The sequence below is a fragment of the Sitophilus oryzae genome, unplaced genomic scaffold, assembly GCF_002938485.1.
Source record: "Sitophilus oryzae breed Bouriz unplaced genomic scaffold, Soryzae_2.0 scaffold_552_pilon_pilon, whole genome shotgun sequence".
NCBI lineage: Eukaryota > Metazoa > Arthropoda > Insecta > Coleoptera > Curculionidae > Sitophilus > Sitophilus oryzae.
In genome coordinates, this window is record NW_022147143.1 from 368,532 (window position 1) to 383,102 (window position 14,571).

A 14,571-nucleotide genomic window follows, 5' to 3' on the forward strand; every position below is an offset into this window, starting at 1 on the left:
GAGAATATAAGGGGGTAATAATAAAAAGACGGATTTATTACAAATTATTTATTTTTTAATTTTATATGGTGGTGATATATTAAATATCATTATTAAACATTTGTTTAAATATTAGTTTTTTTTTCTATATTATAAAATTAATTATAAATAAATAAACCCCGAGGAGAGATGATAGTGACTTCGTCTATCTCGAAGCTTAGTATGATATATCGATTCAACCCTGATTGATCTGATTTTTAGGCGCTTCTTTACATTGATACGGTGCGTTATTGACTATGTATTTATTGATAATAGTCCAAAGGCGCGACAAAAATCTGTTGCAGTGGCCTTTATATAAAATTAGTAGCTCCCCGAACACTTACATATAACAATTATGGTCAATATATAATGAATAACCCTGTACAAGCACATATTTTGCTCTCCCTCTATGAAGAGCAGTGATGAACTAATAAAGTAAAAAAAAATCAACAATATTTTTGATAACTTTAAGGAAAGCCTTGATATTTTTTGACTGATCGGCTTTGCCTAATATTAAATTGTTGACAGCTATCAGTTATGATATATAAATTACGTTAGACACGAAGAATCTATGAGATCAATACTTTTTGTCACGTTTTTTTCTAAATTAACGTTTCCTTCACGAAAATCGGTTGATAGAATCGGATGCTGCTGTTTATGAATCAAATGTTCCAAAGGATTAGATGATTGGTCGAGTCTTCCCGACCAGCCACTTCGGAGAGGTTCGAGGTCCTGAAATCCTCGTAACCGTCTCCACCGGATATCACTAAAAACTTGGTAGAATTTGCGGAAGTCAGCTCCGCCTGGGGTTTAACTTTGGCCGACTTTTTTGGCGTGCATTTCTTCGGCAGCGGGTGTGGTAGTTCGACAGAAGACAAGATCCTGACGTGACCTGTGTGCCCGTGTGACATCCCCGTCACTGGAGGAATACTGTTTAGTTTCCCTGTGGTCGGCGTGACGTGCGGTAAGGGCATGGTTAACAGCACTCCCGCCGATGTTCCGATCCACAAGAGATCCTTGCAGTGCACCAGGGCTGTTACCCTCAAACAAGCTGCCTTGTGTTGCCGAATTATATCATCACAACCTAGCAAGAACAAATTAAAAAATATTCTTTTTCTAAATTACCTACGTACTTGTTAGCATTTTCTGAACAGCTGAAGCCACGCTGGTTTCGAATACCATCTCAAAAGTGACAGCGTTGAAACACTTGACTATGGCGGAGTTCTGTAAAGATACCCACAGGGCGTTTCCGTTTACGAACATACAAGTGATGGGTGGGTTCTGGGGTACTCTGTTAGATTCTGTGCTGACCACCACGAAAGAATTTTCTTTCTCGTAGGTTTGAGGGTTTAGAAAGAATATCGTGTTCCCGCTGGCACACAGAATTCTCCCATTACAAATCACCATTTTTGAAACCGGGCAAGTACTGCTTCCTAGAACGATTTGTTTAGGGTTGTTCGTGCACCATCCACCTCCTACGAAGTAAGAGAGATCAGACAATTAAAGATGTACTTTAATTTTACGGAAAAAAATGAGAATAATATAGCTAGGAACTTATACAGGGTGTTTCCAAACTTCCTGTATACCGGGTGCGTCTCAAAAGTGGGTCACCCCTATAACTTTTTTATTTTTTCAGGTAAAAAAAAACGAGATTTGGTATATAAGATAAATTAGGATTTATTGACGTATTCAATTATTTTTGGTCACTTTCTGTTTCACCGGAAATGACTACAACTTTTGATTTTTAAATGACACGTCGTGTCGGTATGTTTTTACATTATTCGATAGAAAATAACACTCTGAATAGAATGACATATCATATGTCAATTTTTGACATTTTCGCATCTGGTTGATTTGAAATTGTAACATGTGGATTATAATGACAATTTGAATCGAAATACCAAGTGTGTGGTATCAAATTATTCGCAAAAAAATGCTTTTTCCAAATATGTTAATGAGCCACCCTTGTTCCATTTGAAAAAATTGATATATGATTAAAAATACGATTTGAGCATCTTTTAACCGGCCAGAACAAGAAACGAAAATCATTAGACGATCAAGTCTGTTTTTCCAAGGCTTCTTGATTAAAAATTAGTGTTTTTAACACCCTAGATTGAAATTTAAAATACGATTTTTTAATATATTAATATGTCATTCTATCCAGAATGTAATTTTCTATCAAATAAAGTAAGAATATACCGGGGGTGCCATTTAAAAATCAAAAGTTGTAGTCATTTCCGGTGAAACAGGAAGTGACCTAAAACAATTGAATACGTCAATCAATTCTAATTTATGTCATATACTAACATGCCAAATCTCGTTTATGCCACTTTTGAGACACACCCAGTATAGCTAGGATTTATCTATACTCACTGCCATCTCTTTCGTACATCAGAATAATACCATTTGCTTGAGAAGCGAATACTCTGTGATCAAGATACCTGCAAAACAATATACATAATATAAACATATAACAGCTACTGACACAATAACAAAAAAAGAAACTTACAATATACACAATACAGAGGAGCCCAGCTGAAGCTTGATTTTATTCTTTTTGATGCGAATATTATCGTTGGAGTTGTATATTAAAATGCAGCCATCTTCAGTGCCTAGCCACATGGTGGAGTGCTTGTCCGGTTCATCCGGGTAGAGGTTATTGTATTCGGAATCAGCGTGCTCCGTCCTTTTTTCTTCGTTGACCCTGGAATCCTCGTCGCTCGACGAACTACTGTCGAACTGGAGCGCCTTTTGCGGCTTCAATTTTTCTTTCTTTTTTCTGGATGAAAACAAAGACGTCCTGGAAGAGGATTGTTCTTTAAAATAGAAGCGGAGCAAGCTCACAAAAGTATTTTTTTTTATTTAAATCATTTTAATGACTTAATAAGTCATTTGATTTTAAGAGTCTATTACGCTGTTCTTTCGGGTTGCTCTCAGGGGTCGGGTAAAGCGGTTGTGTGGCCGAAGGAAATGTATATTAGCTTAGCCCGATCCTATCGTGTTAAGCCACATCCAAAATTCCAAACACACGTGTTTTGATTAAGGCTTGATTAAGGCTTGCAGAGCTTCAGCATTTGCCATAAAATAGGGCGCAATTTGTTACAAAACCATATAAATTATACAGGGTTGTTCACCACATACGACACGGAGTATTGTAGCTAAACGATGAGATTTTTACAAATTGTAAGTTTTGGGTTCGTTGAAGGACTATTAGAGCTACAATTTAAAAATAATTTTACAAGATACAGAGTGTCCCAAATAAGTAAAAAATATCAAAGGTTGTATTTTTTTAAATGGAACACCCTGTATATTATTGCATTTTTAGTTTCTACGATTAAAACAAAGGTAAATTTGATTAAGGTTTATTACACTTAAACCTTGCCGTTTTTGAAATATTTTCAATTTTGTGAAATTGCAGTATAAATTTTAACGCTTTATTTCTCCGAGGGTATCAAAGTTTTTAATACTAAATATTTACTGAAGTTTATTTATTGATTAATTATTGTGTTGCAATAATAAAAATTATACTACCTTATACAGAGTGTCTAAAATTTTATTTTAAATAATTGCTAGCTTTAAACGGCAATAACTTGTTTAATTTAAATGGAACGTCCTGTATATTTTAGGAGAATCAGGTGCATAATTTAATTGTCTATCAAATTGTATTATACCACTTTTTACCTATCTCTGCAAGATTTCGTATAAAATGCATTTTATTATAATTTAGACCTCATTTATCAATATACCCATGGAATATTGACATTTTAGATTGTTTTTATAGCAAAAAATGTACAAAATGTACAGGCTAGTAATATTATAGTTTTTAGCAAAATGATAATTTACTAGCCCATTTGTGTGCAAAAAGAAAACTATTTAAATCTTTATAAAAGAGTATACCATTAATTAAATATACCAACATTATTTCCGCCCAAATACTAATTAATTACATACTTAATTATGTTCGTTAATAAAATATTCTAAATAAATGTGGATTTGAATCAGAAATCAATATAATAATAAGTTATAAAAATGAATGTCTCTGTTGTTATAAATAAGCATTTATCAAAAAATGAAATATCATTTTTAAGGTGTTACTTTTTACAACACTGTCTAATAGACATAAAAATTCAAATTTTTAGTATTTGGAGCAATTGTTATTAATCAAGGCAAACAAACAATTAATGTAGTTTGAATACTGGAATTATATTAATTGGTTCTCTTTAACAAATATTTAAACAGTTTTTTTTATTTTTTAAGGAAATAAACAAACTATATCGACAATATTAGTATCTGTACTCTTTAAAAATTTGGTACATCTTTAAAAATTTGGTACATATTTAAAAATAATCTCAAATGTCAGTATTCCATGGGTATATTTATAAATGAACTTAAAATTACAAGAAAATGCATTTTCTACGGAAACTTGAAGCAATAGGTAAAAAGTGGTATAATACAATTTGATAGACAATTAAATGTGCGTCTGATTCTCATAAAATATACAGGGTGTTCCATTTAAATTAAACAAGTTATTGCCGTTTAAAGCTAGTAATTATTTAAAATAAAAATTTTAGACACTCTGTTAAGGTAGTATAATTTTTCTTATTGCAACACAATAACTGATCAATAAATAAACTTCAGTAAATATTTAGTATTAAAAACTTTGATACCCTTGGAGAAATAAAGCATTAAAATTTTGACTGCAATTTCACAAAATTGAAAATATTTCAAAAACGGTAAGGTTTAAGTGTAATAAACCTTAATCAAATTTACCATTATTTTAATGGTAGAAACTGAAAATGTAATAATATACAGGGTGTTCCATTTAAAAAAATACAACTTTGATATTTTTATTTATCTGGGACACTCTGTATCTTGTAAAAATATTTTTAAATTGTAGCTCTAATAATCCTTCAACGAACCCAAAACTTACAATTTGTAAAAATCTAATCGTTTAGCTACAATACTCCGTGTCGTATGTGGTGAACAACCCTGTATATTATATTTCACCAGTCTGCCTAAGGTCGTGTTAAGCCGCACCCAAAATTCCAAATACACTTTTAGAGCATAGCAATTTTCAGCAGTCGTGTAATTTTTTTTATTGATAAAAATTTTTACATACTGTCCACAAAGAAAATACAATAAGTTCTTGAAAAAAAACTACAATCTATTATTTCTAATAGATTTCGAGATATCGATTTTTGAATTCAGAGTTCTAATAGCGCGACCACTGTCGAACACCTACTCAATTCCACTTATTTTTACCAAACATGCAAGTGTTTCTAGCTTGCACTTAAAAAAATTCAAGCTATAGGGAAAATTACAACGACTCGTTAATAAATAAACAAATAAAGTATCACGAGACGTAATTAAATCGTGTAGCTGAACGTATGACGTACACCTCTCCCTAGAACTTGAAGTACTGACAGAGGTATTGATTGGGTCGATCGGTCAACTGCGACAAATCTGCTATATCCCCTTCCACGTCTCTTAGCGATGTGCACAGTTTCTCGGTTTATTTCATACGTTTGGCAACGTGTTTACTGTCCTCTCTTTGTTCAGTACATTATAAACGCATTGTACTCTTCGTACATACGGAAATCTCGACCCAAGACTAACCTTTGCTAGCCCTTAGTACTATATCCGTATTGTAGCACATTTTTAGACAACTTTTTAAGACTTTATTTTTAAGATTTTGATGGTTACAATACGGAAATAGATTGAAGTTTTCTGATTACAGCGATATATAATTTATATGGTTTTGTAACAAATTACAATTTAACAAGTATAGCTAGAAACGTGAGAAATATAAAATAACACGCGACCGGTGCTATCCCCAAGTCTCTTCCTATATTTGTACAACTGTACTCGCTATTTTATGGCAAATGCTGAAGCTCTGCAAACCTTAATCAAGCCTTAATCAAAGCACGTTTGTTTGGAATTTTGGGTGTGACTTAACACGACAGGATCGGGCCAAGCCTTAAGGAGATTTTTGAAATATAATATATATTTCCTTCGGCCACATACCCGCTTACCCGATCGTAAGTCTTTTTAAAACTGAGTTGTTGTAGCTCTGGAGGAAAAGTTGAAAAAGACTTACCGTTTTTCTAGTCCTGGTCCTGGCACGGAGGCGATACAAAGAATCCTGGTGTTGCAAACACCATTGCAAGATGTCACTGTCGGTTCTGGTTTTTCGTTTAGCGTTAGGACACAAACTTGTCCTACGTACCCATCGCTGTTGCATACCCAGATGTCCCGTCCATTTTCGCTGGTTGTCGGTGCTGCACAAGTAAACTGCAGTCCTGCTCGCGTTTTACGTACAGGCACTGTCGCAATTATCTCTGGAGTTGAACGTCTATCACCTGAAATTGAAGCATTTCTTCTCAGTTATAATAAAAAATCTAGAAATTTTTGAGTTCTTACCTAATTTCGTTTTACATTCGTTCAGCGTTTCTTCCCAGGATGCTCGAATTTCAGCAGTGGGGAACACAATTGACACAATCTCGTGACCATCTCTGAAAGTTAACATCTACTTGATACCATATAATACAGGATGGTCCGAACTGTATTCCGGGAACTTCGGCAGGATATTCTGCAGATAAAAATAGGTAAAAAAGTTCGTATAAATGTATGTCCTAAAATGCTTGGTTTCGGAGATACAGGGTGTAGAAGTTTTACTTTTATTTCGATTTTTTCCAAATAATTTCTGCACTAACGTTAATATTTGAATGAAAATTGGTGCCTGGAAGTTTTTTGATATGAGAAATTTGATTTTGATGTCAATATGACTGCTACATGTAGAGGGCGCCACTTACATATTTTTTAACTAGTTTGAAAAGTAATAACTTTTCTTCCGTACCTGTATAAAACTACTGAGTAAAAAAATATACATTTACGACGTTTTTTACGTAAAAAAGGTCTCTTGGTAAAAATTTCTACGAGTAATGGTTCTCGAGATATTTGGAATCGACATTAACAGGCATTTACAGCAGAAATTAATGTCATTGACGACAGGTAATCTGAAACTGAAATGATAATTTGAAAAAAAAAGAACTGAAATAATAAATTTGAAATGTTTTTGTGCCAAAAGTTCAACAGAAACTGTTTATCATCGTTTTTTTTTCGAAGAAAAATTTATGATTAATTTAAAAAATAAAATGTTAATTTAAAAAATAAAATGTTTATTTTTTGTCAATAATGACATGTATTGACTATATCCAGTCTAAATATCTTGAGAACGATTGCTCGTAGCCATTTTTACCAAGAGACATTTTTTACGTAAAAAATCACGGAAATTTATATTTTTTCACTCGGTAGTTTTATACAGGTACGGACGAAAAGTTATTATCCTTCAAACCACTTAAAAATTATGTAGGTGGCGCCCTCTACAAGCAGGAGTCATATTGACATCAAAATCAAATTTCTCATATCAAAAAATTCCCAGACACCAATTTTCATCTGAATATTGACAGAAATTATTTAGAAAATATCGAAATAAAAATGAAACTTCTACACCCTGTATCTTCGAAACTAAGCATTTTAATACATACTTGTATACGAACTTTTTGAGTTATTTTTATCTTCATAATATGCTATCGAAGTTTTCGGAATACAGTTCGGACCACTCTGTATACTTATACATTCTTAAAATAAACTTCAAGGGACACCAGAAAAGACTTTATAAAAACAACTAGACTTTTTGACTGGAGAATGTAATCTCCAGATTTAACCTTAGATATTAAAAACAAAAATATAACGTACGTACTTACTGTGTTATAACGCTGAGTTCTAGAGTGCAGAGCTGCAAGTCGCTGTTTTGCTGAATCTGCAAGTTTTTCGTTACGTTACTTAACATCTCTTTGACTACGTCGTCCAAATTGGAATGGTTACAATGCAGGCTGTGGCTGAGTTCGACGATCTGATTTAGCACGGCGATGTCTTCGTTTAAATTGTCCGCTTCGATCTGGGCTTGCTTCAGATTGTCGTCCTTCGACCCTATTATGTCCACGTCTTCCAGAGGAACTTGCATAATGAGTTTGTACTTGTTCCCGTCCAGGTTACTGGCACTGGTGCCGCTGTTAGGACCGACCTTTTTGTTGATCGTGCCACTGCGTCGTTTGATTCCAGTGATGAGTAACAAGTCGGTGAAAAGGAAGAGTGCTCGGTCTTTTTTAGGGCCTCCACCGTGGCTCATCACGATCATGTCGTACCGGACGTACTGCCGTTCGGGCGAAACCAGCTCCAATGCTCCCTCGATCACCCCTTCGATTTCTTTAAGTTGTTCGATGTCTAAAGTTTCTTTTTCGGTACAGTTGATCTTGAGAAGGTGTTCGTGTACTTCCTTCAAGGCCTTTACGAGGAGCTTGTAATCGGGATGGTCTTCTTCGGTGTATTTTATAAGCCTCTGGAGCAGCAGTTCGTATTTGGGGAATTTTTGGATGGGCTTTATAAGGAGGGAGTCCAGAGCTAGCTTTCTTAAGTTGTTTTTCGATGCCAACTGAAAAATGAATAGAGGGTAAAGCAGATTTTGTAGAGTTTTCAATAGCGTAGAGCTGCCATAGTAACGATTAAAAATATTTTTAGCAAATTTTACAGTTTTTCTGTAAATTTAGACTTCTTATGTAAATTTACTCTTTTTCTGTAAGTTCTAAATTTACACTTTTTCTGTAAATTTACACATTTCCTTTACAGTTTTTCTGCAAATTTAGTCGTTTTCTGTATATTCTCAATTTTTCTGTAAATTGTATGCGAAATATACTGTATAATCGAATAAAAACGGCGTCAGCAATGGCTATAAAATGAAGATCGCTGTCATTTTATATGTAAAATTATATGGGAAATGTGTCATCAATCGTCATTTCCAACCCAACTGGACGCTGTTTTTTTTTCGATCATACGGTACTACCCAGCAAGACGACGTCTCGGCATCGACCCAATTATTTACAGAAAATGTGTAAATTTACACAAAAAATGTTAATTTACAGAAAAAGTGTAAATTTACACAAAAATTGTAAATTTACAGAAAAAGTGTAAATTTACAGAAAAAGTGTAAATTTACAGAAAAATGTCAATTTTGCTGAAAATATTTTACAATGTCGCGATGGCAGCTCTACGTTTTCGTAATATTCACCTCTAAAAATTTAGCAAAATTAGGCCGTGATTCTTGCGCATTCTTTATGATGTCTCTAGAGCGCTTCCAATTATTTACATAATTTACGTAGTTTTCGATTATCTCAGAATTAGTAAGCTGCAAATGAACAAAAAGGATTAATTTTATTCTGAAGAAAATAAAACTAAAATCCACTCACCATTTCTAGAAATATATCACCGATGGTTGCTTGGCTGTCTAGCTGATCTAGTCTCGTCTTCAATTGAGTCAGAAAATTTTTATGATGATTTAGCAAAAATGGTATCTGAAAAATAACATCATTTTTTTATGGAGTCTATAGCAATTTTGGTACTGCCATATATGGAAAAGTAGTTCATTCATTCCATAAAACTTGTGCTTATTTATTAATTCAAATAGTGTGGTGTTCTGAATAAATATTTAAATTACAATAACAAAATTGGAGCATCCTCCTTAATTGTTTACGTATTTACCTGACAAAATATCTCGTCTACTAAGTTTTGGTCTATCAGGGTATTTTCAGTCTTCTTTAAAGGCTCCATATAATTCTAAAAAGAAAATTAATCACTTTTCTGAATAAATTTATAATTAAATTATAAGGTATAACTCTGAGCGATTAAAATGCATTTCAATAAATTAAGTTTATCTAGCAATCAATTCTATTAGCTTGACTTCTTGTAAATAATTTGCGTGCAGAGGTGCGTATGCAGTTATTTTTTTGACCTGGATATTTAAATACATTTCAATATATTTCGCGAAATGCGCTGAAACCTGAACAAAGAAATTTATTTGAAAAGTTTCAGGTCTAGTATCGATATTTTTAAATTTTGTCGATAGTGAAATAAAAGCTACAGGCTGCTTCTGATATTTGCGTCTATAGATAACAAAAGAATTTCCCTTATCTTTTTTTTCTGGATAGCCGAGTTTGCGCCATCTGTGAAGGAACGTTTGAGAAAAATCGATAGTGATTAGAGATGAGCTAAATTGAGGGCCTGGCCTTTTAATTTATTCAAGGATTTTTTGTTTGGAGTAATTTTCGGGTGTATTTATGATTTTTGTATTATCAACATATAGGATGTACAACAGTCGCTACTTACCATAATGATAATTTCTAAAGACTCTACGTAGATTTTTTCATTGTCATACAATTCGACGAGGACATGAGTTCTTGTATCCTGTGAAAATACGAGTTGTTTGTTAAATTTTAGTTAAAACTAGTAGGGAATAACTTATACATTTATTTTCGTAACACAGATTTATTAACAATTCCTAAAAATGAATGAAAATGTCTTTAAGAACCCTGAAAAGCCAACAATTGTTCATTCGCTGAAGATATACGAAGATGTGTGTGATTTTTCAGTACAAACGGCCTGTTTAAGCGAAAGCATGCTCTTGTTCTAACTAATCAAACAATTAACAGTATTTTTAAGACAAAAAAAGTATCATACAGTGACGGTTTTTGAGGTTAACTTTGAGTATATGTATTTAAAAGGAAGCGAAACAGAAGCGACAAAATAAAAAGAAGCTCAGACACAAAATAAATGAAAGACATGGATGAGGAACTAACCCTAAAAGACATTAGTTCCTAAACCTAATCGGACAAAAAAACACCAAAACACCAAACAGAATTTGCTCGAGTTACCAAGACCGAGAAGCTGGCATCGAAAAGAGCCAAATTCGACGAAGCACTGGTTACAGGCAGGGTGAGATTGCTCCGTGAACACATTATCGCCCAGGCAGATAATTACATTTCTTTTCGGCTAATATCAAGCACGTCCTTCTTTAGACCGTTCGCCGCTCGACAATCACACCTTGCTTTCAATAATCCGGAAGTTTGACTGACGATCCAGATTAGGGATGGCAGATCCAGGCTAGAGGGCTGGAGCCAGTATCGATATTTTTGCTCGACTATCGAATGTCGTCCTAGTTTTATTTTTATTTAGGGGTACCGATTAGGGTCCAGATTCACAATTATTATTGGAGATTTCTAAAATTAACACAGCGTTTGGGAAATTCAGTTCACAATATTCTTAAAGTAATAAATTGCAATATCTCAAAAGGACTCTCTCTGGAAAAGTAGATAAAAAGAATCAGACGAAGAATAAATAATACTGGAAAACAAAATCAATGAAACTGTCAAGGAAGAACCTGGAAATCTGATTCAACTGAATATTTTTGGTTAAAAAATGCTGGAAACATATTGTATATAGGAACTTACATTGTGTAATGACTGTTGTGTATTTTCCTTTACAACCAGTTGCTCAGAACTGCCACGGAGCAGTTTCTGCAATGGTTCCGTCGACGGCTCCAAATGCGTGAACCCTTCCAGTTTCGAAGGACTCGATGTGGTTCGTTGATGGATCGGTATCAGTTTTTCCTCCATTTTCTCGACAATCAAATTATCCGCACTGATTTTCCTTTTGTTCGGCGAAAGTTTCGCGCCACTTAGCTCACTTTCTCGCACAACGGCACCATTCTTCGGCAAGTCCTCCAGAAACTTCAAGTTGCTTATGTTTTTCTTCGATTCGGGCTTTTTCATTTCCGCTTCCAGCATTTGACCGTAAGGCCCTCTAAGTGGCCTCTTCGAATACCTCCTTGGGATCGAAAAAGTCGCGGAATCGTTCAAGTTCTCACCAGCCTCTGCGAAGGAAGTTTGATCGGAGTTGTGGTCGACATTGTCTGGCTCGCCCTCGGAGAGGGAATCGGAAAGGAATATGCTGTTGCTTCTTGATTCGGATACCTTGAGGGAGTCTTTGTTAGACCAGTCTAGAGATATGCTAGTCTCTTCCGGACTAGCTGGCTCCGAAAAGGACTCTTGGATTATTTTAGCGCCTTTGTCACAAACACAATCTACGTCGTCCGAATCATGTTTACATGAGACGTCATCCTCGTCGTTTGGGTAGTAGTCAGTGGGCCATTGGGATAAGTAAATTCCTTTCCTTTTCCTCAACTTGTCTTTCCTTCTTTCGTTTTTGTTGGCGCTGCTTTGGGAGCGGGCTAGCGTCTTCTCCGCGGTCACTTGGAGCTTGGGAACCTCCTTGGAATGTTGGCAGTTTTCTACCACGAACTCGTTCGCGTTTGTGTTGAGGTTTTTCGGGCGTGGGAGTGTGTTGGTACCGTGGAAGTTGAGGGAGTCCTGTGTTTTGCGGATGTACTTGTTATTGTCGGGACAATAGTCTACTTGGGAAAATGAAGCACTGCGTACTGGAGCGACGCGTGTAGCGACGCTTTCGGAGGCGGCGAAAGGAGGCGTCGCGCGAGTATGGCGTCGCGGCGGCGGCACCGGAGTGGCGCCGCGTTTCAGTCGTTCTGTCAGTTCCCGGAACTTGTCGCTCCCTCGTTTCTCGGCGCGGTTCCCGCCGAAGCGGAACCTTGGCAGCCGGTCCAGGGTGCTGGAGGGCGCCTCTTTGGCGGGGTCTTCAGGGGCTCGTGCGAGGGCGCAGCGCTTGTTTAGGAGGCAGGGACCCGGGTACGGCACATAGCCACGCAGTGAGACGAACGGCGACTGGTCTGACGTAGCGGCCACGGCGTCCTCCGTCTTGTTTGCGCAACTAATTATATCCAGACTATTAATAGACGTGGTGGTGACGGTGGACAGGAGAGAGATTGGAGATGGAGCGTTGCGATACAGGCCAGTGGACCAGCAGCAGTGGGAGCGGTACCGGGGACCGGCCCCCGGAGGCGGAGGGCTCACAGCCCTCACGCGGACTCCCGTACCCACCGACCCGATTGTCATCGACCTGCAATCACAAAATATTCAACTTATAGCAAATACGACTTACGAAGGATCTCTACTATTTTCAGTATAGTTTAAGGTTGATTCTCACTATACCTTCCTTTTCCATTCCATATCCGTTCCGTATTTTTTATTGTATTGACGCTATACGTAAGCTTCCGTTCCGTATCAGTTCCATACTTTTTATTGTACAACTTATATCACTGCGGAGATTTTAAAAATTTGTATATTGTGAAAAAGGCAATAGATTAATTAAGAGGTGAAAGAATAAATAAATATCAGCAAAATATTCACAGAACTTGTACAAATGTAAGAACTTCAACCCCATTTCCGATACGCTTTAGTCCGTCCGTCAAAAAAATGTATCGAAGGAAAGGATCGTTTACATGATATAATATTTTATGTAAACGGAAGTGAAACGGAAGGTAGCTGATACGGAAGGTATAGTGAGAATTAACCTTTAAGGCTTGGGTAGTAGATTTTTTGAAACAGAGTCTGAACGATTTTTAAATACTTGAATTCTTGATAAATGCGCCTATACGTCTAGTAACGTATATCTGGAACGTATAAGTGGGACATCCTGTATAAACCTATTGCAGTTCGATAATATTGTCCACTCATTAATCTCTTGTGTGCATATATTTATATAACTTAAAATGGTTTGTGTAAGTTTTATTATTATCACGCAATAATAAAATAATTGTTTAGATATTTGTGAGGTATTCTAGCAACTATATTTTTTTCTATTATGCAGTTCTTGCGAAATGGAAATTTGCTAAATGCATATATGTATCGGTGTTAAGTGTACTTGTTACACAATAAACGAATTCGCCATATATTATAAAATCTATACATATTTATTTTTTCTGTTACTGGATTTCTTGAAGGAGTACTTGATTATTTTTGATAAAAGCACCATAGGCAACCAAGGAAACTGGAATTGCAACCCTTTGACATACCTTTTGTAAGATTGTTCGAAATTGGCACAGGTCCGGTGTCTCGAAGGACTACCGCTCTCATCTCGTAACTGTCGGAGGCTCTCTTGACGGCTGGAGGCCATGCCCAGTACCCGTGGGACCCCCCTGGGGGTCAGCGGTCATCGTCACCACCTGTACGATGGACAGCTCGGCTCGGCAACAGCGTGAACAACTCTCGCGGTCACCACGACGAAGATTTCCAACGGCAGAACGCCTACTGAACGCCGTGGTACTGGGTACCACTGCGCTGTCCAACAGTTCTGCATCTTGGTTTGGTCAGTCGGAGGGGGGTACTTTTAACACGCTATACAGGGAGATTAGAAAACAGTGGTCCATTTGGAGGATGGTACTACCCCGTACTACCACTAATATGTTTTGATAAAATTTTACCTACATCTGGTACCGTAAGGACAAAATTGACTTTATTTCTTTATTCTGCGACTTCTAAATAACAGCAGTTTCATCAAAACCGCTCATTTTTGACTATTTTTTGCATCTTTTTATAGCACTCACAAAAATAGTAAACATAGTGATAAAATTATGAAAATTTCAGGATTTGTAAGAAATTTTATTTGCTTTTTGATTATATCAACATTTAAAGGGTTAAATACATTGGTTTTATTATAATATCCATTTTTTCAACCCTTGTTTTTGAACAATTCTTGATGATGGTTGTTTTGCTTACCAGTACCATAAAAAGCTATTTCTGATAAAAA

The 14,571-nt window shown here is 35.9% G+C and overlaps 1 protein-coding gene across 1 annotated transcript; it reads right to left on the reverse strand.

The window, feature by feature from the left end:
* Window positions 1–115: 115 nt before the first annotated feature.
* LOC115887116 (rho guanine nucleotide exchange factor 17-like) lies at window positions 116–14,075 on the reverse strand. Its single transcript, XM_030906443.1, has 13 exons — window positions 13,838–14,075; window positions 11,361–12,882; window positions 10,240–10,317; window positions 9,616–9,690; window positions 9,324–9,428; window positions 9,146–9,262; window positions 7,785–8,512; window positions 6,439–6,530; window positions 6,116–6,377; window positions 2,528–2,818; window positions 2,392–2,459; window positions 1,152–1,493; window positions 116–1,102 (listed from the first exon to the last, which is right to left on the reverse strand). The coding sequence occupies exons 1-13, from the start codon at window positions 13,936–13,938 to the stop codon at window positions 681–683; spliced, it is 4,203 nt and encodes a 1,400-aa protein (XP_030762303.1). The 5' UTR covers window positions 13,939–14,075; the 3' UTR covers window positions 116–680.
* Window positions 14,076–14,571: the final 496 nt, after the last annotated feature.